Source organism: Strix aluco, chromosome 3 (assembly GCF_031877795.1).
Source record: "Strix aluco isolate bStrAlu1 chromosome 3, bStrAlu1.hap1, whole genome shotgun sequence".
In the NCBI taxonomy this organism is placed as follows: Eukaryota; Metazoa; Chordata; class Aves; order Strigiformes; family Strigidae; genus Strix; species Strix aluco.
Window position 1 is genome coordinate 104,678,268 of NC_133933.1, and position 26,994 is coordinate 104,705,261.

Sequence of the window (26,994 nt, forward strand, 5' to 3'; positions counted from 1 at the left end):
ACACTGCAAATTTAGTACTTAATAAAATCTTATACTTTGTAGTAGATGTAAGAAGCAGATGGAAGAAATAGACAAAATACTGAATACAGACAAATTTAATTTAGCCTCCTAATATTATTAATAATTATGCTAGCAATCTATGTAGTCTCTAAAAAAACCACATGTACTTCAATTAACAGAGGAGATAAAACACTGAAGGATGGATTTCAGAAAACAGCCAATAATGGGACAATTATGGGGCCATGGCAAAAAGAAGATCCACAGAGAAAAGTCCAATGAGTTTCTCTGTCTTGCAGGTAACCATTCCGCAAACAGGCTTCAGTCCTCTGACACACACATGTGAAGTCACTTCCCTTGATTTCACTTCTTCCACTCAGAATACCACCATTTTGTTCAGTAGATCTGTGCCTTAGATAATGACCTTACAATATAATACTACTCAGAAATGAACCCCTGACGCTTCTCTGCAAAACTGTCACGGTGAACCTTCATTGGAGAGGTGCAGACGACAAAGTCACTGTAATCACGTTTTACCCTGCACTGCCAAAGTTATTACCTTACTAACTTTGTACGTGCACATTATAAAAATCATCCATTTATGTTACAGTAAATTACTTTAAGTTAACACTGTGAACACAACACCTGAAGTGAATTTCAAGTGACAAGACCATCATCAATCATAGTTTCTCATCATTAATGCCACTACATAAAGCCTTCTGCTTCACTGCTTGAAAACATAGCTGTTTTACGAAGAAAATGTTTTCCAGGTAGTGCCACATATGCTAATACGTTTCCCAAATTCACAGCTTCTTTGAACATATAGCATCAATCAACCAAAATAGCATATTTGACTAATATTGAAAAGACAAATCATTACAAATACTAGTAAAGCTAGAAGCAACTTACTTGATCTGTATTTCTAACAATTTTGAAGATTACGTGCCAAATAGGGAAAGGAATTAAAAAAAAAAGCCATAAAAATTAGAAAACAGCAGTGAGGTCTTCCTTTTGTGTTAAGTCCTCAAAACCCAACAATATGATTTGTAGACATTTTATCAGATTACACATGACCATACTGCAAAGTAAAAAAGTGTAGGCTTTAAATTAGGAAGAAAAACACATGCTATCAAGATTGTACATATAAACACTGGAATCTTGAACTCTTATGGCACCACTGTGTGCTATTTTCAGTTAATATTTTAATCTGCAGATGGTTAGATCCTATATGATGTTCTGACAAAGTATTTTCACAAAAGCAGCTTTTTGCAGTGAAGTTATAACACAAAAGCCACCCAGGTTATTACTTCAATTGCTAGGCTCAAGATGGCAGAAAAAGGGGCTGTATTTAAATGCAAGTATGAATGAAAAATCTACTGAAAAACTGCCATTGGAATATGAATGGAAAGTTCAGTTATGCTATCATTGATAATTACAAATCTTTGTAAAATAAACTCTTCAAATCCACAATAAAAGCACTCATGCTACACAGGAATATTTACACATTCTCAAGCATTTGCTTATAGCTTTAAAAATGTAATGTTCAACAGGCACTAAAACTTTAGGACAAAACATTTTCTCAACTGTGACATTTGTTAAGATAAGAATGATGTAATGATTCAATCTAGTTGATGCAAACACCTGACACTATGGAGGCATCCCAGTCAGAGTCAGGTTTTTCAGTATCTATTACCCCCACCTCTGGAATTTATTCAAGAGCTTTTCAGAAGAGCAGCCCAGGAAACACAGAAGCTAACACAAGTATGTAAGCTGGAACCAGAGTGCTGAACCCCCTTTTTCCTCCAATATCCAACCTCAGCAGATCTACAAGCCTAGAGACCGAAAATTAGAAGAACAGCCAAGGTTAACCCACCACAGCCCAAGGGCCAAACTCCCACCCTGCTTGCTCACTCCCTCCCCCTCCTCAACAGGACAGGGGGGAAATAGGATGAGAAAAAAGCTCATGGGTCATGATAAAGACAAGGAGGTTGCTTACTAATTACCACTGCAGGCAAATCAGACGCAGTGATTCTGGTGATTCTGTGAACTTGGGGAAAATTTATGTCATGTACTGTCAATTAAAATAGACTCAGGTAGTGAGAAACAAACATTAAAACAAGGACTTTCCTCCCCTCTCTCCCAAGCCAAGGTTTACTCCTTCACTCCAGACTCCTCGACCTCCCACTCTGAGCAGTGCAGGGGGCCAAGGGCAGGGGCAGCTATGGGCAAACATAACAGCTCCTCTCTGTGGCTCCTGCCTGCTCACATATTCCCTCTGCTTTGGCATAGGCTCTCTCCCATGGGCTGCACTCCTTCAGGAAAAAAAAAAAAAAATAATTGCTTCAGCGTGGGCTCTCCACAGACTGCAGCTTCTTCAGGAACTCTTAACCTGTTCCAGTGTGGGATCCTCATGGGTACGCTGAACACCTGCTCCCGCCTCATGGAGCTGCTCCTCTGACCTTGGTGTTCCCTCTGCTGCTTCTCACTCCTTTTGGTTCCCTCCTCCTCTCTCTGTCGGGTGTGTTGCCCTTTTTAAAATATATTTTCCCCGAGGCACCACCCCATTGGCCGGGGGGCTCAGCCGTGCCCTGCTGTGGGTGGGTTGGAGCCGGCTGGAACCGGCTGTGTCCAGCATGGGGCAGCCCCGGCCGCTCCTCACAGAGGCTGCCAGTGCGTGGGCACCCACATGCTTACTCAAGACTACTAGTGTTATTTTAATAATAAAAAGAGCATTTTATGTGCTCAACCTAAAACCATAATCTCTATATAACAGATTTTCTGATCAATCACACAGGAAGAGTATTTGTATCAGACATGAAAGAGAGCAGCAGTTCAAAAAACCTAAACGCATCTTCAGAAATTACATCATTTCTGGGGATCAGACATTACAGGGAAGCTCACACTGAACATCGCAACACTTTCAGCAAGTGGGGGACGTTGTCCACCCCTACACCCGCTGCAGTTAACACACAAGGCGGGAACTGTGGAGGCAAACTGCTGCCCAATGCAAACTCCAGTTCAAACAAGTCAGACAACTGCTAATGTAGTATTAAGTCATTTTCTCAGTTACTTGAGGACACTGCTGATAAAGGCAAGCCCTAGCCCAGGATTTGGCAGCCTCTTTCCCCCTTTTGCCCCATTTCAGATTTCTCTGGAACAATCCTCCTCTGTCCAGTACTGAGTGTAACACAAATCTGATACAGGTCTGCAGCTCTGAACCGCAACACTAAGATAAATCTTCTGATTTCAAGAAATGAAAAATTAAAACAACTATCCTCAAAAAAGGAGATTCAACACTGCCAGTAATTTCACAACTTAAGTTCACTACATGGCTATAACTGAAATTACCAAAACATAGCGTAGCATTACTGCAGAAATGTTTGTGCATTAGTGTAAACACAGTGAAATGCTCATAAATAAAATATAATGCAATTTGAATTAATAAAAGTTTGCTTTACGTTATAAAACAATTGTAGAGCTAATATTACAACTTACATGAACTACAGAAAACGTTTAGGCTTTCTACAGTTTAATCACCATTAATGGCACAAAGGATATTATTTACCATTGAGTAAGAGAATACAGAAAGAAGGTCTTTGTAGTATTGATTTTCCACATAAAATGAACTTCTTCAGTTGCATTTCAATTGTCAAGAAGGCTTGAATAATATTAACTCCCCCTATTATTGAGCCTCAAGGAATAGCCACACAGACAAGATGCCAAACTTATTTTTAAAGGATGAAACAAAACATATGACTGCTTCATGAGCTTGACCAGTAAGTGATTAAAGCATAACTCCAACTAAACTGAATTTGTGCCAGTGTCAACAAAAAAACTTTTTTTAAAAGTCAGTGTTATGAATTATTTACTGTTCTCTCAAAGCTCAGTATGAACACATCAATTCACTCTCATTATATACCTTCTTTATAACCCCAGCTCAAATCACCCTGTAACACGCAGAGGGTGGCAACATGAGCCTGCAATGTATTGAGCAACACAACAAGGCTAGGCGACCACCAAAATTATTCAATGCTTTGGAGAGCTAGGAAGAGTAGCTTTAGCACAAGCACACTCCCGTAAAGCGTAACAGCTTCAGAGCACCTTGGAAAATACAGAGCAGGCCTTCATCACATAATCATTCCTGAACAGGCAACTGCTTGGACTAGCACCAAACAACCTCTGAGAGGCAAAACATGCACCACTGTACAAATAATCAGTAACATCACACAACCTACACTGGAAAACTACGCTGCTTTAATATTGCAGAACTGAACCACTAACAAGAAAAGATTCCTCAAAACTACGTGCCTGAAAGACTGTCTTTCCACTATCTATATTCAGGGTTCTTTGTCTCTTAAAAGCTTGTAACAGACTGTCAAAACCACAAGTATTGGCCGAAGTCAAACCACCCCATAGAAGATACAAGTATTTAGCCTAATTTTATGACCCCGTGAAGATATAAACCCCTTCTTTAGAAATAGCATTCAAGGCTCATTTGGATTATCACACTATTAAGATCTTTAATTCTCAAATTCTAATAAAACAATGATTGCCCATTAGAAAGTGCTGAGAACAAAGCATAAATAGCCAGATGCTGCAAAAACACTAGAACATACTCCCAAAAGCACACATAAGTAATGCTTAGCAAAGTAGTAATGTTATCAAATACATTCATTAAGAGACTTAACAAATCAGTGATGCTGTTTAAGGCTCTATTACTTCTTAATTAAGTCTGGCCATGATGGACAACTTCTGTGCAAAGTCATGAAGACCTCTATACTAACATAGTGCCTGAAATTCAGCACTTTTCTCTTGATTGATTTCTCTTTTGCAGCAGACACATACAAACATCCACGCGCTACAAAAGCATTACCAAGCACTACTAAGCCAGCTGTACTGCAGAACTTAGGCCTAGATCAAATAATATTGCAAGAACTACTTTTCACAAACAATACTGCAAGTACGCTACTGTGTCATAATGTCTATTGACATGTGCCTCTTCACTCCAGATAAGGCTGAGGAAAATCATTAAAGATGATCCTCCTAATTTGTATGTTGTGGAACAGCAACCACTACCATCTTTTGAAAAAGATTCCTTATATACAATCCTTTCTTTAAAAGTGTATTCTTATCATTTCACTGAAATGTAATTGATGATGACAGTTTTGTTCCACTCATTTTCCAGCTACCAAGTGTCACACTCCAGTTATGTCTCTGTTTGGTATAACAGAATAACGTTAGATTGACCTCTGTAGAACATGCTGGATTTTTTACCTTCATTTCCAAAAGATTCTATTTAATAATATTCCCAGTATCTCTCAGCAGTACACTGTAGTGCCTCAATTAGCTGAAACAGTTTATTAAATGTGGTTTCTCAAACTAAGTTAGTAATCAAAACCCCACAACTTCAATCAGAAGCTTTGGAATAGAACAGAAATCACTAATCATTTATTCCTTACTCTGAAAAATGGTGAACTTAAATAAAATGTACATATTAAAACTAAAAAGTAATGCAAACCTGAAATACCGCAGCAACTTAAAACATAGCAGTTCTATAGAAGGTAGTTTTCCAAGCTCGTGAGAGTGTTAAAATTTCCAAACCATGATTACAGAGGATAACATAAAGAAGTACTTCTTTACTATAAAGCAGCTATTATCTTTAATACATAATCTGGGTTAAATTAGTTATATACAAAAGTGTGTGCTTGTAATAAAAAGTTGCAGATTTTTCCTCAAACTGAAAAGTCAGGTAGCCTACTCATTACAGTTCCTACAGTTTTTCAGACTTCTTCAGCTACTTACACAACAGGCAAATTTCACAAACTTCATGGAGCTTCTCAAAAGCATTTTAAATAGATGCAAATAACCTGTGTACTTAACCACATTTCTATAGAATACATTCATTGTTTTTAAATCCCACGCAAGTGTTATCAGCTTTCAGCAAGAACATTATGCATCAACTGAAATAAGGATGTCTCTAGCTGCAGTTGTATTAAAGAGTTCTAATGAAAACATTCACATAAGAGTATCACAATTTTCACTGCACATTAAATAATTCCACAGACTCCAGCTGTATTCAAAATTAAGAAATTAAAGAATTAGCATACTGGCAGCTTCTTAAAGGTATGCATTTTTACTTTACTGTTTGTTTACTAAACACTCATGGTCAACCTGGATATTAATGTGACATAGCAATATAAGGCTTTGAAAACATTTTTAAAAAGCAATCCAAACTACCTTTATGTTATTCAATGCTGTATTTTCTAGGACTAAAATTCTATGCATTAGACATGATCACCAACATTTAAACACCGTGAAGAGTGTAATATTGTAAAACAAGCAATTCCTAAATTGATCACCAAATTACTAACAGGACAACATTCACATACAGTATTTACCATAGTATTTATCATAGGTGTTCTAACTAGATTTGATACCTCAAACATTCATACAATGAAGACTTTATTTTTGCCTGACATGTTCTGACCTACCTTCATTTCAGTTCTAACAAGAGAAAAAATTAAAAAACCACAAATCACTAATTTACTTGTCTCAACAAAAAGCTGTTGCAAAATGGGGGAGAAAAGATTGATACGAAAACAGCTGTGTGTGAGGCTAACATTTTGAATGAAAAGTCATGTTACTCTCTATGTGGGAAACAATTTTAAAATCTTCTAGCAGAAATTTCTTTACAATGAACATCACATGCTAAATTGTATTTAAAATTAATGAACTCTCAGTGCACAATGAACTTTTTTTTAGTGCTACCAGCACTTTTGATAGGGTTTCTGGTATTCTTCAGATGAAAGCAGATAAATTTAAAAATCCAAAAGGCTACTGTCCAAGAGTGTCACTAAACAGTTCAACAAAAGTTTTAAAATTCAGACTTTATGAGACTTACCGCCAGTGCTTTAGATAACTTTGTTCTATAGTTATTCAAAACAATCGCATCAATGTCCTTAAGTGGCACATATGCAAAGCCATCTTTAATGAACACTCTTCTGGCTCTAAATAGATCCACAGCATCCGCAAGTCCAACCTGAGGAAGAAGAAAAACTCACATTGTGGAATAACAAAATAATGCCTAAGATTCAGGATGGACCAGTAAAGCTTTAAGTCATCTTCTGTCTTTTAACAAAGCTCTATCCAGGCAAAACACAAAGATTTGGAAATTAAATGTTGGCTTTGGAATAGCTGATTATTATTTTGGTGGAAAAATATTGTTTACTTACAGAAAGTCATGCAACTAGGCAAAATAAGCTACTGTAAAGTTTGTATTCATGATTATTCACCCAATTATGTAGCTTTGCATTGCTTACTGATTTGAAATTTGAAAATGGACTTCTGTTTCAGAGATCTTGAAATATTTGATTCATGTAAGCTACATATAAAAGGTCTTGGAAACAGATCTGCAACCCAACCAACTTTGCTCTAAAGAAGAATCAGTGACTACATTAGATACTTCTTTTCTCTCCCCTTGCTTTCTTACAAAAAGAATTTCAGACTAATACAATCTGACTAAACCTAGTTTCAGCAACAGATGTTTGAGAACATCTCCATTCCAAACGGTCTGTCAGCCAGGCAAGTTAAGTCATCTGTCTGGGATACAATAAAACTTAAGACTGTTTTTGTGGCAAAAGACAAGGGGTGGCAGAAGAGGCCAGAGACATTAATAGCAGTTTAAAGCTCCCTTCATTCTCCCAGTCCCTCCCTCTACCCTTGTACTGACATGAAGAAGAGAAACTCTCATTAGTCTCAGTTAATTTACATACTTTGATTAACTGTTAGCAATAGTATTATGTAAACTTAAAATTAGTAACTCCCAAGTTTAACTGAAAGACAATGAACACAAATCTGTTGAACTCAGCAATTTCTACTTACCTTGTAGAACATTTGTTCTTTTACTTTAGTCATGGTGAGGCCAGGGGTTGATGTATAGAGCTCATTTACCAATTCATTTTTCAGGTCTTCACTAATCTAAAATTAAGAGCTTGTTTTAAAACTGCTGAAATACTTTAGAATAAAGGCTACTTTTTTTGTTAATGAATGTGAGCTAAAATATTACTTAATCTGTAAATATATCATCACTTTAGTTGACAAGGGAAAAAAAGAACTACATGCTCAACAAGGGATCGCTAATTAATTAAGCATAAACCAGCAAAACACTAGTTTTGCTTCAGAAGGAAGGTTAAGTAAGCAGTAGTGCAGATTTGAAAATATAATAAACATTAACACAAGAAGTATAAAACATGCTTTTTAGAAGTCAACCTCTTCAAAATAAAACTTAGGACAATCCCTGCTCATATCCAGATTTATTGTACACACTAAAACAAAGCATGACAACTCAATGGCAATTAGTAAGGACTTCAAACAATTTTGTCAGATTTTAACAGAAACATTAAGTTTCTGCTCATTTTTAAATCCAGACATCTAAAAAAATGACATATCATCATCATGAATATGAATTCATGGATTTATCTCTCAAGGAGCGAGAACAATGGTATACTTACTGTTCTCTAAATGTTAGTGCTCTTCCAGTTCTTGAAACAGGTAAGTTAAGCAGCAATGCTCTAATTTAACAACTTAAAGCATTTAAGCCAAAATTTTTAGCTTGAAAAATCATAGGCAATGTTACACTTCCTAATACAAAAACTTAAATACTGCATATAGCTAAATATATAAATTATGTTTTGTGACTACTTAATAACGCACCAAATACAGCAGAAAAGCCACACTTAAAATTAGTATATTGTAATGATTTTACTAGCCAATAAATGATTTGGGGGTTTTATTCAACAGAAAACGATTAACAACAAAATTTGAAATCAAATTGTTCTGCTTTAAACCATGATTAAGCTCAGGCTTTAAAAGCAGGAAAAAAGTTATAAAAAAATTTAAATCATAAATAATTCACTCTGATTAAAAAGATCATACATGCTGGTAATCCAGCAATGATACCTAGTAACTTAACTACATGCAACAACTGTCTTAAATATTTGCACAATAAGTTCTTGATAAAGTATAATGGAAGTGGTCCCTGACTGAAAGACACACAGAATACCTTCCCAAAACATATATATTGGTGACATCTGTGCCCATCTAATACATTGTGTGACACTGCTCTACATAAACTGGACATGTGCTCCAATACCTATGGAGAGGTGATATAAGGCTGCAGTCAAGATAGCTTTTACAGACTAATCAGGAACCAAGCCAAGGATATCACATGCAGTAGATACCCAGACTCCAAACTCAAGATAAGACACTCAGTGTCCTTCCTCTCCATGGAAAGGGATGCACACAAGCAGTTCAGTTTCTTCTCTGAATGAGGCAGAGTATCTCATTTGTTGACTAACACTTCTATGCAGTCAAATGGGCATTTAAACAAAGCTTTTTTCCTTCTCAGTTGAAAAACTGAGAAAATGAAGAAAACACTTTTCTTGGAAGTCACAGGAAGAACGCTTTAATTTCAAACTTGGAGGATGTACTGGTTTTGGCTGGGATAGAGTTCATTTTCTTCATAGTAGCTAGTATGGGGATATATTTTGAATTTGTACTGGAAGCAGTGTTGATAATGCAGAGATGTTTTCATTATTGCTGAGCAGTGGTTACACAGAGTCAAGGCCTTTTATGCTTCTCACCCCACCCCACCAGCAAGTGGGCTGGGGGTGCACACGAAGTTGGAAGGAGACACAGCTGGGACAGCTGATCCCAACTGACCAAAGGGATTATTCCATACCATGTGATGTCATGCTCAGCATATAAAACTGGGGAAGAAGGAGGAAGGGAGGAACATTCAGAACAACAGTGTTTGTCTTCTCAAGTAACCGTTACGCATGATGGAGCCCAGCTGTGCTGGAGATGGCTGAGCACCTGCCTGCCAGTGGGAAGCAGTGAATCGATTCCTTGGTTTGCTTTGCTTGTGTGCATGGCTTTTGCTTTACCTATTAAACTGTCCTTATCTCAACCCATGAGTTTTACTTTTTTTTTTTTCCCCAATTCTCCTCCCCATCCCACTGGTGCTTAATTGCTGGCTGGGGTTAACCCACGACAGAGGAGTAGCTCAGGAAATCCTCTGTGTGAAAGTGATTTGATAGTTGCATATGAAACAGCCAAGGCAGCAATGTCTAGAAGGTTTATGGTTACCCTGTCCACCTCTTGATGTAATTTGTAGTACTCTCTCAGGAAAATCAGCTTAAAAAAATAATAATAATGAAGCTGCCAGCAAGGCAGAGGAATGTAACTTTGAAGACACAAGAAATACACATTAGCGTTATGCTTCTGCATGTGGAAATCTAATGCCCAGGGAAAAACAGCCTGTAAGGAAACCACTTTTTTTTTTTTTTAAGAAAATAGCTGTATCAAAATATTTAAATGTATTTGTGTAAATGATACAAGAAAACACTTTCTATAAAATACTCTCGGTAAGAATCTTATTCTTGTTAGTCTTTGAAAGATTCCTGCATTTTCAAATGTGACACCCTAGAACTATATACAGATTTCACTCAGTGCTACCAAAACCCTGCTACTCCTTCCAGATGATATATTTCTTGTTTAAATAAGTATAAATCTAAGTCACCACATCAGCCTTCAAGCTTGTCTTTCACCTAGTATAAACCAAAGTTTTAATTTTAGTTCCAGAATAGTGACTTCCATTTCTCAAATGTAACAGTTTTATGCTTTCTCAGTAGAAACTGCTTAAGAGAGCCCGGTCTACCCTGCCATTCCAAACCCTCAATGAAACGGTCTTCAAATAAACAGTACAACATATTGTATAGCTATAGTGGTTACAACTGCATTATTTCTTCTAGGATCTCCCACTAAAAACACATCAAACTGAGCCATGGAGATTTTCTTTTAACAGAAAGCCATTAAAACAGTCCACTGACTGTTTTACAGACAGGCTTGAAAAACTGGGGGTGAGAATGAGAAGAGAGAAATGCAAGGATTCCTTGCTTATTTGCTTTTCGAAAATCAATTAGCTCATTCTCATCAACAAAACCATTATATTCAGTATTACATTTAATTTCAAGGGGTTTTTATCTTTTAATATATGCATAAAATAATTATACTAACTGCAGTCTTCACAAGCTGTTTAGATCCTTCTTTGTTAGTATTTTGACCATATCAATCCCATACATATCAGTCACCACTGATTTTAGATTATCTTTGATCTCACTTGCAAAAAAATTTAACACTGTTGGGGTAAAAGTGATCCTGGTGAAACCTCCAGAAAAATAGGTTAATGGGCCATGACTAAAGATTGTGGACAGCGTTACAGAAAATACAGTTTCATCAGAAATTGTATTTTTTTTAAAATAAACACAAACAATATTTATTGTATAAATAAATAATACTTTTTAAACTGATAAATAATTATCTTATAGGTTAGGCAAACTTTCAGCAGCCCTACAAACCCTTTGGCTCCTTGCCTTTTCACCAAATTCACACTGCCTTCATGTTTTCAGCTAATGGAGAGAGAGGAAGAAGAAACAAGGATATCCCTAGCCCCTAACTAAAGCTGTGAGATGACTCCAGAATGCATTGAAAAATACAACTTGCTTACCTAAAGACTGAAACATTTAAAATAACCTTGCATTAGCATTAATGATTTCACCATTTTACATAAAATTGTTTAAAACTGACTGAAGATGCAATGTAATGAAAATAAGCCCCTTATAGTCTAAACTCAGACTCAAGCTTTCAGTTAGGTCATACCTGTACCTCTGTATACAGAGCATCATGAAAAATGTATCCCGATTTTTCTTGGTTCATGGAAGCTGGAAAAACTTTCTTTTTTGCCTTTTTTTTTTATTATTTTGATAAGAACACTACAGTTTGTACATTTAATAATTCCCTCTCTAAACACATTCCGGTAATCAGTAAAAAATTAGACACAATTAAATACAGCTTTTAGAATTCTAATCAAGATTGGAAAGATAAACAAGACTGCTTAACTTTTGACAGCACTCGATGTTCGGCAGATTAATGTTACTGTGATGTTCAAAAGAATTAAAAAAAATATCAACAGAATTCTTCTGAGGGTGTTATCTGGTGTTCATCTGACCCTCCACACTGAACTGATTCAACTCACCTCACAGAAAACAATTCACTAGTTTTGCCTTGTTAGTTTGTTGCCAGTTTAGTAAACTGAAATTGCTTATCAGTCAGTCTTTGCTTTGCACAAGCAAAGAACAGTAACATCATGAAAAGGATCTTTCCTTTTCAGTGACAGTGGGTCACGTATCATAGCTTGAAACAATTCAATCTTACATCGTTAGTTTTTGAGACTTAGAAAAATGAAAAAAATCAAGACATAAAAAAACAAGGCATGAGAGGAAAGGAAGGAAGCAAAGATTTGGGACAAGTTGCATTATTTCTAGTTTTCTTGCTTTCCACCTGCAGCTTATTCATTGATTTTTAATCACAGAATTGTCCTGGAAACACAAAGACACATAAATTTAGATTAAAATATGAATAATTTAATATGCAAGGCTTGGTTAAACAAATACTGGCAGTGAGGCAGTCCAAAAACTTCCAAATAAATTTGATATCCCCACTCTGTTTTAATGAAGAGATAAAGATGCATGCACACATTATACTACTATACATGCACAACTACTTAATTCTGCTGTTTCTAAGTCTCCCAGTAAGAAACAAGAACTCAATGCACAAGACCTTTCCTTTTCCAAGATTCAGCTTCAGGTCTTTATGTGCACACTTCACTGGTGTCCTTAGAAAGTGAACTTTTTAAAACTTGCTTTTAGTCACTGACCACAAGGTACTCAAATGGCACAACACCCCTCTCAAAAAGTCAGCCTCTCAATACTGCACTACATTGCAGTTTAAGGATGAAACAGACAAAACAATCATTTCCTAGTCAATCTTGTCCATTGCCACACATCACAGTACAAACTAAGCTACAACTAGAATACAAAATTATTAACCTAAATACCATTAAATTTAAGAATGTAAATTTAAAGTGTATTCAGCCAGTTAATGAACACTAGCTTGATTAGGAAAGGACATCATTCCCAGCTGTCCTACCAATTAAAAGCATGAAGAGCCTTAAATAAAACATTCCAGAGGCTTACAAACCTCTTGTTCACAAATCTGATGACATTTCTTAAGAGGTATCAATCCCATTTTGGCCAGGCACAAATGAATTAAGAAGAAAACTGCATTTTCCATGGTATTACAACTTACTACTTCAGCTCAAGTTCAGGTTGCTGGCATCCCTAAAAATATAATGGGTTGCACTTGGAACTGTTATGTATTCTCATCCATTGGCTGAAATGTTGTTCGGGCTTTTTTTAAAATCAGGAGTGGGCACGGAAAGGACATTTTATGGATCTTCCTCAACAACGCAGTTAATTCGTGGTTACCATAATCACAGAGAAACTCAGTGACATAGGTCCAGTTTCTTACATTCCTGACAAACAATTCCCCTACATCCATGAAAAGGAAAGCTGAACAAAACATCACCACATACAATCAGAAGCATCACCACATACATATTAGAGTCGCACATGACTGAAGAGCTAATGGAAGGCCCTTATAAGAAATACGGCAACAAGTTTTCTTCCATTTACAAACCAGGATGCGAACATCAAACTCAATTTTACAGAAACTTGTTAACAAATGCTTCTCTAGATTTAATCACAGGATTAGCAGGGAAGAATATTTCAGTGTTTGCAGACCATTTTACAAAGCTTACATCCAAAACAGCAGCTAGTAAATTCTACTTGCAGTGTAATTACATCCTGCACAAACTATCCTATCAGCTTTTATGCTGCTGAACTAAAGAACAATATAAACATTTCCAAAGTTACTGCATTCACTGCTATATGAATAGTAAATTCATTTCGGAAACATTCTTAACCTTAACCAATATAAAAGAACTTAACACCTTGATTATCCAAGAAATTTATTTTCTTCTTGAATAACTATGGTTATAATTTTAGAAAATACACTATTGATTTTCCAATTTTCTCTTCCCTTATGCCCCAAAAGAATGTCTAAAATATTTATAGAAAAAGAGGACACCTGATGACACCATTCTCCTTGTCCATACTACGTTTCTTCCAGGAATCCCAAATTATCAATTGCTAAAAACAGGATCTACAAGGATCAGGTTAGGACTTGCTATTCTTTTATCATTTCCAAGCCGTTAGATAAACAGCAGTCAAATGTGACTTGGTCAACTACTGAGTGCTAGAGCACATTATCACACAAGTAGTGTGGGTACCCTTCCTACCTCTTCTATCATAAGCTGAAGAACATGGCGGAGGAGATACCTATTCTCCCCTGCGTTTCTGATACAGCTACCATTTCATATTACTTCAGAAATCCAGGGTTACAGCGGAACGACTGCCTCAGGATTCAGACTGTATTCCAAATGTTGTCTGGTTGTTTTCCACTAGATTAGGAGGAAGAATGGTTTTATTCATCAATTCATTTTTATTGCAGCCTTCTTGCAATTTTTGTTTCAAAGCACATAACTTTTTCAAAGCGCTAAGAGAATGTACTTCAAATCAGAAGGAACGTGTACAGCACCCAGTCCAGAAGGATTAAACCTTACAGTGCACTGTAAAGGTCCTATTTAACTCAAATGATGAACCACACAAAGCTATTTAGTAAGAATCATAGTGCTCTAGTGCACTAAAGTGGGCCTAAGTTACTGTACAGTTTGTGTTTTAGTTTGACTCTAGTTTCACAAGTCAATTTTAAGCAATAAAAGCTATCTTCTAAGGGTCCATTTAGATTTCTGCAGATAATCAGCATCTGTTTCTAATCAAAGAGATGATTACCAAATTAAAACTTTTAATTAGCATTTTGCATCATTTACAAACTGTTGTTCATTATGTTTATGAAGGTGAAAAGGGACATCCCCAGTAGCTATATATTCTTCAGTCACATTTATTACTTAATTCCACAATTTTATAGAACATCACCAACACCATATGTGCAAATAATACATGCAACTAGAATTACTGCAGCAAAATGCTAGTTTTCTTCATGACTAATAACAAAGACATGCTTATAATTCAAGGGTCCATTAGAGAAGGGTAAATTAAGACCTCTCCTCATCCATCCTTCCAGTTCACAAAAAAAAAAAAAAATAGCAAGTACATATTCTCCCCTTCTTTCAGCCAGCACTTCTCCCTCTTAGATTTATGAGATACGTGATTCTCCCATAAATCAAATTTTGTTTTAAAATTCTGTACGAGAATACTACAATACATTTAGCCTACATGTTTTTATCAAACCTCACCTCATCTACCCATCCCTCACAACATTAGCTCACTACAATGCTCAGGTTGCTTTGCAATCAACCCAATTATTTTGGGTTGCAGCCAGTTAGTAAGACTGCTTTGCAAAAGACATTACTTCACAAACAGACCTGCCAGTTGGCCTACCAAATCCTCCGACTGCAGTACAGTGGCCTAAAGAGCAGTTCATACTGGTTTAACTGGATTCCCATGCTGCTAATACTTCTGAGGAAAGAGGTCTCCCTAGGATTTTCTTCCCTTAAGATGTAACTACAGTCAACTACAAGAGGTAGACATAAACCTAGATATCAATGGGTGGGGGTTTTTTTCTTTATTTGGAACAAAAAACAATTTTCAAAAAGGAACAGTAAATTCTGTGACAAAGCCACCGCTTGGTTTCATTTAAATCTATCTTCTGAAACTTGAATGATTAAATTGAGAAGTTTAGTACTTCTTTTGCAATTAAGTACTTTAGGATGAGAGTAACCTGTTAAGTTTTTTAAAGTGCTGATATACATGTTTCGGTGTCTTATTAACAAATTCCAGCATTTAAAAAAAAAAAACCCCTACTCTTAAGTCTTTCCACATACAATTTTGCTTCTATTATGACTTCAAGTATGGAGCTAAGTGACAGAATACATATTTTCATCTTACTTTGGCACTATTTCCCACTTAGACATACATCACTTCTGACCTCTGCTGTCACCTGCAAGACAACCATTGTTGATTTTCAAGCAAAGAGACAAATGTAAGATTCAAGTAGCAGGAAACGAAGATAAAAATTCAGAACCATTTCCTTCACAAATGCAAACTGCAGCCTACTTGGACATAGATACTGCTTTAGCTTGGCATAAATTTCCACACAGTAAAATTAGGCTCTCAACAGTTTCCACTTTTAAGCATTTTTCACCATACTGTTTGGGAAAGGAAGAAATACTATTTGATGCCTCCGAAATGCAAAATCATCAACCCAACCAGAAGAACATTTGGGTTTATACACCTGGTACCAAAATGGATAATTATAGTCACAGCCTTTTAGTGGCTAGACACAATATTAAGTATTTTCTTTTGCCTGTATCTGTCCTTACTAAGGACATAAACTAGTCTCATTCTCATTAATCCAAATCTGACTTTAGGATCTTCCATACCCAATAAAGGCAGTCATAAAAGATTTTTTTCAAGAAGCTAAAACTACAAATATTTATACAACTGCCCCACTACTGAGATAAATGCTTCTGAAGACAGCATAATAGTGATATCAGAAAGTCTCTCATAGGAGTGCTCTGATCATAAAAATGGAAATTAAAGAAGTTTAATTTCTACTGCTTAAAGCTGCTAAAAAAGCACTTCAACCGCAACATCAAAGAGCTACTGTGGAAAAAAAAAAATAACTCTAACACTAATGCATCTTGCTCTTCCCTTTTATTTTGCAGTTCTTACTCTTTTCTCAAATGCTGGTAGATGCACTACAGAGCACTAGCTCCCCCAACTGACTATTCCTATCCACTGTTCCTTCCCCTTTATTTTGATTCAAAGCATTTTATTAAAATACCGTTCTTTATAACAGCATTAAAAAAGTTAAGATGGTTAATTTTGCAACAATTGGCAGTTACCCAAAAATAAGGCATCTAACCTAGAAGTTATAAAAAAAAGTCATAATATTTTTTTAAATTTCGAGAGGCTTTTCAGAGGTGAAGAAGTTTTAAGATAATTTAAACAGGATTTTTTTATGCTCTGTGGAGAGGAAACAGCAAGACAGAAAGATGTATTCAAGAAGAAATACACTACACTTTGAAGTTTATTCTGCACACTGCAGAAAGATAACAGAACAGAAGCATTACAGGGAATCTAAATTCAATTATACATCATTCTTATACCACAGATAAAGACATGATAATAACTATTAATTTTCATTTCTTGTGGAAGCAACAAAGAGAAAATATGTATTTCAAGGAACAAACAGTCTGAAGATAAGATGAAGAAAAGGTCACAGGAAATAAGAACAGTCAATATCATGACCAGAACATCACTGAAAAATAAATTTAGGATAAAACTGTACATTCTATTCCACTCCACATTCCAGTATATTAAGTTAAATTCCTAAAAAGGTATGGCAAAAAAAATCAAAACATTTGACAGCACTAGGAAAAAAACACAGGAGACAAGTAACAGCCCACGTGGATCTGTCAAAAGACAAATTTTGTTAAGTCAATCTCACTGCCTTATGACAGTGCAACAGACCTCAGGGTTAGGGAAAAAAAGCAGGTGTCACATTGTGTCAAAAGCCCCTAAAGTCACTCTCGTTAGACATGTTCAAAAGCAAATGGCCAAACAGTTCCACTAAGTGTCCTATAATCTGTGTGCAAAACTAACTGGAAAAGCCATGCATGGAAGAATCTGACTCAAAAATAGGAGGACATATTAAGGCAAGTTCCACAATTATTTAAAATAAAATTTAATATTTTAGTTACTAACCTGCATATTAACATAGAAGCAGATTATATATTTAAATGCCTTAAGGCTGGGGACACTGCAAGGGCTCTCGAGAACAAGATCAGTAAGAGACTCTGGTCTAAAACTGAAGGATGTGTTTCAGGAGAGACGCTTCAAGGTTTTATATCCAAGCCAGTTCTGTACAAACAGAAGAAGAGCTGACTAACCAGGAGTGCTGAGAAAAGCAGTTGTACAACCTCCCCATCTCCAGCTTGGGAGTCACTAGATCATGCTGAGGGGGCGGGGAGGAAAATGTGTAGAATACATGAATTTAATCTCCATGTCACTTTAGAATTGGTAATGATTCAGATGGAATATTCTGACCAGCTGACACTGCACTTAAAAAAAAAAAGATGTTGCCCCACTAGAAAATGGCAAAGGACATCCACCAAAATGACAAGCCACCACACACAAAGAAAGGCTAAAACAAGAAACACCAAGAAACACCAAGAAAGCGTAGAGTCATCTTATATGTAGAAGGCAAACACACACACCCCCCCCACACACACACACACCCCCCCCACACACACACCCCCCCCACACACACACACACACACCCCCCCCACACACACACACACACACCCCCCCCACCCACACACACACACACCCCCCCCACCCACACACACACCCCCCCCACCCACACACACACACACCCCCCCCACCCACACACACACACACCCCACACACACACACACACACCCCCACACACACACACCCCCCCCCACACACACACACCCCCCCCCACACACACACCCCCCCCACACACACACACCCCCCCACACACACACACCCCCCCACACACACACCCCCCCACACACACACCCCCCCACACACACACCCCCCCACACACCTTTCTCAATTAGTGGACAGAACAAGAAGAAATAGACTTATATTACTGGAAGGTAGAGTTAGGTTTGACATTAGGAAAAAAATTATAAGGGAACTAAAGCAGCAGAATGATGACCACCACTATGAGACAGGAATATACAGGTACCAGGGACTTTGCAAGCAAAGCTGTGAAGTTTTCATGCACAAGGCAAATGAAACAACTGTCATCTTCAGAGTGTTACTGAAACACACAGCATTTTGGAAGCAACCACAGAACATTTTGGTCCATGTGAACAGAAGAGAGGCCCTTAAACAGTCCCCAGAGAGAGACCAAGTCTGACTGGTTAAAATGAGTTAAGTTTTGTGGCAATCTTCACAAGAACCAAGTGGAAAGGAACCAGAAGTTCACTGGATCTTCCAAATCAACACAAGATGTATCACTGACCTACAGAGACCTTCAGATGCAGATGCTCAAAGGACAGATCTTTCATTTGATGTCTATGAGCAAGTTGTAGGTTTAGGACACTTAAAAGTATGCAAGGCAAATCAGACAAAGGCTGAAACTCAGACTGAGGGCTTCAAAGGAAATACTTCTGACAGTGCCAAGTAGAAAATGGCATTCTAAGGAAAAGTACAGCTTTGCTAAACTTAAGACATAAACTAGAAGAACATCCAAAGGAGAAAGTGGGAAAGACAAAACTAATTGAAAACAAAGAGCTAGTAGCAAAAAAGTATTTTTAACTATCAGGTAAGGTTTGAGACCATAGTAACAGCGATACCACACACATCCATTAAAAAGAAGAAAATTTGAAGAACTGAATCCTATTGTCGTCACCACAGAAACAGAACACAGAAAGTGTAAGCTAAAAGAAAATAATCAAAATATCCACGGCCAATGAGAGAAGAGAAGCATGACTGAGTAGACTAGAAAGTAGTTTCAATAGAGGAAGAAAAAGCTGTAGCTGAGAAACACCAGAAAAACCTGCAGTTGAAGTTAGGACAAAGAAAAAGCAAGCATTAAAAATGCTACATGCAATTTATTTAGTGATAAAATATTGAGTACAATATTGGCAGGACACCTCATTATCTGAAGACAGACGGCAAATTGTTAAATTTTCTTCAAGGTTTAAATCCCATCGAAAGAAAGATTATGAACAGCTTAAGTGCCTTATCAGTTTCACTGAAGCAGACTATGGCATGGAAGAATGTCCCAGAATTTAAGAGCAAAATTAAGCATTGCTTCTGCTGACGTTTGTACACAGGAAGTAGGAATGCGAGATGCTGAGATGGATAAGTTACAGAGGGTTACTTTGTGATAACAGGAGGACTAGGCTGACCTGAGAAAGAAGAGAGAATAGCAAAATGAGTACAGCAGACCTATTCCAGGAACGAGAAGTTAAAGTTCCCAGAATATGTGGCAGTTGTCTAAAAATGAACAAGGTAAGTGACAATTCCTATATAAAAAGTTCTATGAAGAAGAAAGGTCTGTTCATTATCATTTTAGGGAACAGAAGGACTGAGCAACAGCTGAAGAAAAAGTCAAATTCATGGAAAAAAGAAAGCGTTAATAATTACAGAAATTAGCATATAAGTTAAATTCACAAGGAATGAAAATAAAGAAAATTTAGACTTCTGCTAGTAGAGTTTCCTTTTAAGGAAACATTACTCCAAATACTAATGTACAGTAACTGGCATGTTAGTTGCCAATCCAAGGGACTCCACTTCTAACTACAGAGCAAAGGTAAGCTACCAATGACTAGGTAACTTTTGACCCAACTTCCCCTTCAATGCTATCAAGCACAAGTTTTATATATTAGAAGAAAGAAAAAGTATAAATAAAACTCTAAAGAGAATACTCTCATCACTCTTCCAAAATATCTTAAAACAACTGCTGAAAAAAAACAGAATATATTAGAGGTGCCTATTAAAATTTCAGAAGCATGCAAAAATCCAGCCTAAGATCTAGGAGTTAACATGCAATATGACATATATAAGACACAGCCTTGAAGGGCAAGAAGAAAAGCAGCATACAGAGTGAAGGAAAGAATAAATTTACTCTACTTTTACGGCTTCAGGTTATCATCATCATCGTGATTACTTCCCCAGTGTTAGGTCCTGTAAGACCAAACATGTGAATGACAGGAAACTCAACACCTTAATTCAGTAATTTCTAGGAACACCACTGACGCAGATAACTTGCAGTTTTCCTCAAACTTACAGACACATTGAAAGCTTTTCAATAACAACTTGTGGCAGTCACCATAAGTACTCTGATTATGTCAAAAAGGCTATCAGAATATCAAATCAATAAACTAGGATTTATTTCACACAGTGAAGGTCCAAAAGCACTGATACAAAAAAGAGTAAGTATGGTTATTTCTCAAGGGCTTCTGATACAGACATGCATAACCAGCTACAAGAAAACAAGGAAAAGGACAGTGAAAAGGTTGGGGTGGGAACAGAGGGACAAATGAAGGGGTGTATACACAGCAGGGCATGTGGAAAACCACACAGACAACCAGTCTCACTGATAAGATTACATGACAAAATGGAGGTTAGGCACAACGTCAAATGACTCCAAACAGGTCTTGTATCACAATCTGGCAGAAATAAAATCAGGCGTACCTAACTTAAAGGAAAACAACAGATGCCCACAACTCGTAGCAAGAAAGAAAAAACGACTTTCTAGTTAAAGCCCAAGTGTCACTTACCTGTAGAACAATTTACTTTATATCATTCCTTCATATACTGAAGACCTTGCTTTGAGATTAAAATATTTTCTTCAATTACTATAATATTTAAAATATTCACTATATTTCTCTTTAAATATCTTAAAAATCTGTATTAGTGGCTTTTACTGCCAGAAACTGTCAGGCACCATAGATGTAATTACTCATTTATAGTAAGATTTTAATGCTTTAATCTCCTAAATTAATGTAAATTTCAACTGCACACCTGTGTTTGCATATTCTCTTTGATGGGCTCTGTCACCTTAAATGTCAGCATTTACTTCTCTTGAGTGCTGCTTAAGAATTTCCTGTGCTCCCTACGTGACTGACTTTACACACAATTTAATGTGCCTTGAGAGCTGAAAATCACATGCCATACATAAAAAGCTTCAGTATTTATCTGGATGGTGACAGCACTGTCCCTTAAAAGCCTTTTACTTTTTTTTTTAAGTATATAAAATATAGCATGGACTGAAAACATTCTGAAATACCTTCAGAAGCATTCCATGATTCTCCTGTTACTGTGATACAAAACTATTCAACATATCAACGGAAAAAATTCTTATAGATTAAGATAAACAAGCTTTAGAAACAGGGAACGGATTAGTAAGTATTTCTTGCTCACTAAAAAAAGAAAAAAAAAAAAGAAACAATTATACAGCAGAACCTTCTCATATTGAATGACCTGTATTAAAGTGTCAAGAAAGGCAATGTAGCACTTCTCTTTCAGGACAAGGAAACATCAAAAGCAGGCAAGTCTCACATCTCACATATTCAAAGGCTGACAAGCCACATAACACTAAAATAACATAAACATATAGGACCAGGTGAAAAAGGAGTGAATCATAGATCCATGTGTAGTGGGTTTTTTTTTTTGGGGGGGGGGGGGGGAGTAAGCTTAGTTTTGAGGCAAGACTATTAACCAGTCTTCTCCGTTAAGCAGTTCCCCAAAATTTGGTGGACACCTGACAGCAAGTCATCTATGAAGTATTATATAAAGACAGACAAGTTTACAGACTGAGGTCCAGAAATTAAAGTGTCAAATAAGGATAACAATAAGCTTTACTGAACAAGAGAACTGCAGAATTATTGAACAGAAAAGTTTAGCAAATGTTGCTCTAAGTCCAATGCTTTAAGCTGAACAACTAGATGCGTTTTGCAAGACAGCAGGATTTTATCTAACATGAGGCAAATGCAACTCAAATAGTCATTTTCCCAGGGAACAGGTAACATCAAGAGAAAGACCCCACAACTGGCTATCAATTAGATGACACTGCTCTAAGAAAATTACATTTTAAATGAGCTAGTAAATACCTATAACAATATTTTAACAAAATATTATTTCCTAGAAGTTATTATTGTAAAAGCATCACATAAGAAATGCTGCTCCCAGGCCAAGCCTAACCCCTCCCAATTCAAGTCTAACCACTCCCAGGAAAACACATGGAAGGGACTTCTACCAAATAATTATCATAGAGTGAGTGAGCGTGTGTGTGCATATATAAAATTATTTCTGTTTGCCTCCAAAAGTTCTAATACTGTCAAAGGTAGAGTTCAAAAGTTAAATTTCTTCAGTCTCTTTCTGTTTACTGGAAAGGAGGCTATATTGTAAACATCGCCTTTGACACCGTGGTTCAACCACAACTTATTTCAGAGAAAAAAAAGCATTTAGCTTGTGTAAGATGTCGATACAATAATTTTGAGGGGGAAGCTATTCATGAAAGGTGTATAAATGACTGTTAAGATAGAAATAATCTTCAAAATTGAATCAGTTTTAATTTTTTAAAAGATACCTAAAAAAGTGTAAAAGTGTCTGAACAGTGCAAATCTTCAACAATGTATTTTCTAATGCAATACAAACAGCTCTGAAGATGTTTAGAAAGTAAATTAGAAAATAAATTATGGAAATGAACTAGTTAAGACAACTAGTCTCAGATACTACAAAGTACACCAGTCTGTATTTTTTATTATTTTCAGGCAAAGTAGCACTTCATTAAAACATCTTTCGCCTGCTGCCCAAAAAAAAAGAGTTGGGGTTTGGTTTGGGGTCTGATTAAGAGCTTGACACTCATTACACTGCACAGAATGCTTTAACCAAAAGTAAAAAAGGAAATACTTTCACTAGTGTCCCAAACTCTGGCCAAGAAGCAAAAGCTGAAACAAGTTACTGTCTGAGATGTTGAACACATCCTCTCAGAAGAAGAGACCATGGAGTTTTTCCTGCTGAGAACTAACAATAGTAAAATTTCAAATAATCCTCATCAGCCTCTGTTCTTGGGCTCAACCTCAGCCCTTGCCACCAGTGACATGACAACCTCTTCTCATCCAACCTAACATATCCATGCTTAAACAAAAGCATGTTCCAGTAGGCTGAGCAACACCAATCCAGGCATCCTCCACATTTGCCAGAAAACAGATTGGCCAAAGCTATTTCCTACAAGTAATTAAAATGCAATCTACCTGTTAGTAGTTCAAAAAAGTGTCTCAGAGATAAACTCAAAGCTAACTTGCATTTTTTTCCGAAAGTCCAGGTTCCAGAGGCTTCTCACTGAAATATGAGAGATAGACTACCTTAATTCAGTGACAGCTTTGTAAAAACATTTCAAGGAAGAACTTACCTAAGCTTCAAATTTCCCTAATTTATACTAAATGTGGAGAAGCTTATTTTCACAAACATTGTAAAAATTTTGAATTATCATAATCCTATGCATGTTCAAACACTCATTCATTATACTGAAGTCATCATCTTTAATCTGAATACTTTGAACAGTTTATAGACTTCCTTTTGCAAGTAAAGGGCATTTTATAATCAGGTAAAACACCACAGAGCAAGTATTTACTTATTTTAATGAACCCTTTCCCATGTATTTTGCTCCATCAGCAATATAAATGTCACAGGACATAAAAAAATCCTATTATAAAAACTAAAACATTCATTTTCATTAAATTTCGTTTCTATTTTTAGTTTCAGAAATCTCTTGCCCTTTGATTAAAATTCTCTTTAATCATGAGATCAGAACTACTATCATTTCAAACTCTCCACAGCTGACTATCTTATAAAAATTCAAAAAGTCTGGTATTTTTTCTTCTAGTTGTTAACAACTTCATTCTTTCCAAAAAGTTGCTAAATTAAGATCTTTGGCACTAAAATCTTCAAAGAAGATTTAACAGCTGCTTAAGTATTATCCCTGAGCAGGATTGAAGACTTCTTGATTCTATAAAGCAGTAATTCTCAATCCATAACTCACAAAATCTCAGGAATTAGTCTGCAAAACCCCTGCAAAGAATTATATGAATACATGTCTCACTTTCTCATGCATGTAAGCAAACATGAAAAGGAGAAAAGTGACAGTTACTGAGTTCTCACTGTCAGGTTCACTTTGTTGGTGCTATAAATGAAGACAAGTGTGACAAAACTAGACAAGACTATCCACTTATTCCTCCTCCCCACAAAAAGTTTGACCAGCTCTTTTATTAAATACTGAGAATCGCTTCTTACAGTGGTTCTTAGAATTGTTAAATTGAGACATTGCTACGCCAGACTATGCCGAGGTCTGAACGTCAGCAGCTCTGGCCTATCTCAGCTTACAATTCTGAAATGCAGAACTGTTATCTAGAAAATGCAAGGAATCTGTCTTCTCTTTAAGGATATTTACCTAACTTTCTCAGCATAGCTTAAGCAATTAAAATCCTATAGTAGAATTTCTATCCATTTACCTATATAGAAGCTGAATTGTAGTATCAGAACTTGATATTACCTTGACCTGAAGGTCCTGAAGACCATTCTAACAGGTGCAGCAGAAAGTTTGATTTCCATCTTGTTTTATGCACAGTAAGGCATGAAAACATAACTTTTAACAGAGAAGTATGAAGAGGATAGTCCGTCTTCGTTTCCTTTTTAAAGACTTTTACAAATACAACACTGAGAAAAAGAATACTGCTTTTACAGTGGCCCCTATGTAGCACCATAGAGTTTAAACCTCTTTCAGATAGGTATGGAATTCCTTAGTAATATCCAAATGTTTTATATATGATAGTGCAAGGAGAGATTAGTTTTGCTTAAATTCCCACTGGAACTGGAAGGGGGGGAAAAAGTAGGAACAGAGAAGATTTGCAATGAAATGATTCTTTGTTGCCTCAACAGGCATAAGAAAGTAATACCTTTTTAATCATTTTGACATGCTGAAGGCACATTCAATAGCACAGAACCAAGTTATGCTCCTAGCTATTTCCAGCAACCTGTAAACATTGATTTATTCTCACAAGCCTGAATGCTGAAACTGTGACAGGACAATATGAGACCAGGGAATAAGCAACGGAAATACAGCTCCACAAACACACCATTCAGTGAAAGGTCTGTTGAACCAAAGAATGACATTTCTAATAGCCTCTTGAAGACCCAGGAAAGCCCATGAGTTACTACTTAGCTAGACAAATTCATTCTCAACACTGCACAAGTCATCTTTCATTATCAACATGCACTGGTGCCTGATCTTTCAATCTAGCAACATATAATGCACATCAGCCACATATTAGAATTTTTAAGTTCTTCTAATTAATCAGTATTTTAAAAGAAAAATGGGTTGGTGGTTGTTGGGTTTTTTTTCAGTAGAGTGATGATTATACATTAATTTTTGTAAGATTACTGAGAGCTACAGGCAAAGCTGGAGCTTTCTAACAAAATAGTTCATAGCTGCAGTGCAAAATTTTATTGAAATCATTAACGCAGAAACTGCGACAGACATTTTCCTTTAATCCGCTCAAACAAATGAAGCGGTCTATAACAGCAAGAACTCTTTTATAATATCCCTAAAGCATCTCAAAAACAACAGCCGTTTGTCTACACAGATTTGGTATTTTCAAGGTTTTTCATAAGTTCGTAAAGAACTAGAATGAGTTTAAGTCAAAAGGAAAAAAGCTTTGAATCTAAAGTTCTAATGAGAAAGCAACTGTGGAATAAGAGCATTTACAGAATTTTGGACACAATTTATATTCTGCATTCTCTGTAGCATGTACTTAATGGGCCAAAATCAAATGGTCTATTAAGTGAAAAGAGTATAATTTATGTGCATGTGTGTGTGTAAAGTCTATGTAACAATAAAACTGTTATTTAACTGTAGATCATTTCTTTTAAAATTATATATAAATCCCTCAACACAGTAGGCAAATTTTAATCTGGTATCTAATACCAGATTTACTTTTTTTTTTTTAAGCTAAATCATAGTCTTATAGCTTCAGTAACTCGCATAATATGCGCAAACAAGTGGAATAGAAATTATTTTTAGCATGTACATACAACCACGTGTCAAAAATATACTTGCAAAGTAGAAGCCTATTATTTTTAACCCACAGTGACAATTACACAGTAAGTTACATTCTTGAACAATCCATACAGAATTTTCATACTTTGATTATTAAAGTTTAATTATGTCCTCAACATCTATCTGAAGTATTCCTTGAATGCATGTCTTTTTAATTTTCACATAGTTCTCCAGACATCAGTATTCATGAAATGGTATAATGTACAAAGTCCCCAAGGTCACTGTGGTTTGCTTTGGTTACTATAGCAAGAAGCCAATATCTTAGAAGTAGTTAGTAGATTGCAAAGGTTCTAGAGCAAAGTTTATTCATAAAAACATATGTTTTCCAACTGAAGTTAGTAATCTGATGAGAAT

The 26,994-nt window shown here is 36.3% G+C and overlaps 1 protein-coding gene across 3 annotated transcripts in view; it reads right to left on the bottom strand.

The window, feature by feature from the left end:
• The window catches only part of PRIM2 (DNA primase subunit 2), a 128,854-nt gene that overhangs the window by 91,426 nt on the left and 10,434 nt on the right, over window positions 1–26,994 (bottom strand). For all 3 annotated transcript variants that reach the window (XM_074819845.1, XM_074819843.1, XM_074819844.1), the window contains 2 exons: window positions 7,879–7,974; window positions 6,899–7,036 (listed from right to left, as the gene is read on the bottom strand). In XM_074819845.1, the coding sequence (XP_074675946.1) occupies window positions 6,899–7,036; window positions 7,879–7,974 (234 nt within the window). The remainder of the gene's footprint in view (window positions 1–6,898; window positions 7,037–7,878; window positions 7,975–26,994) is intronic.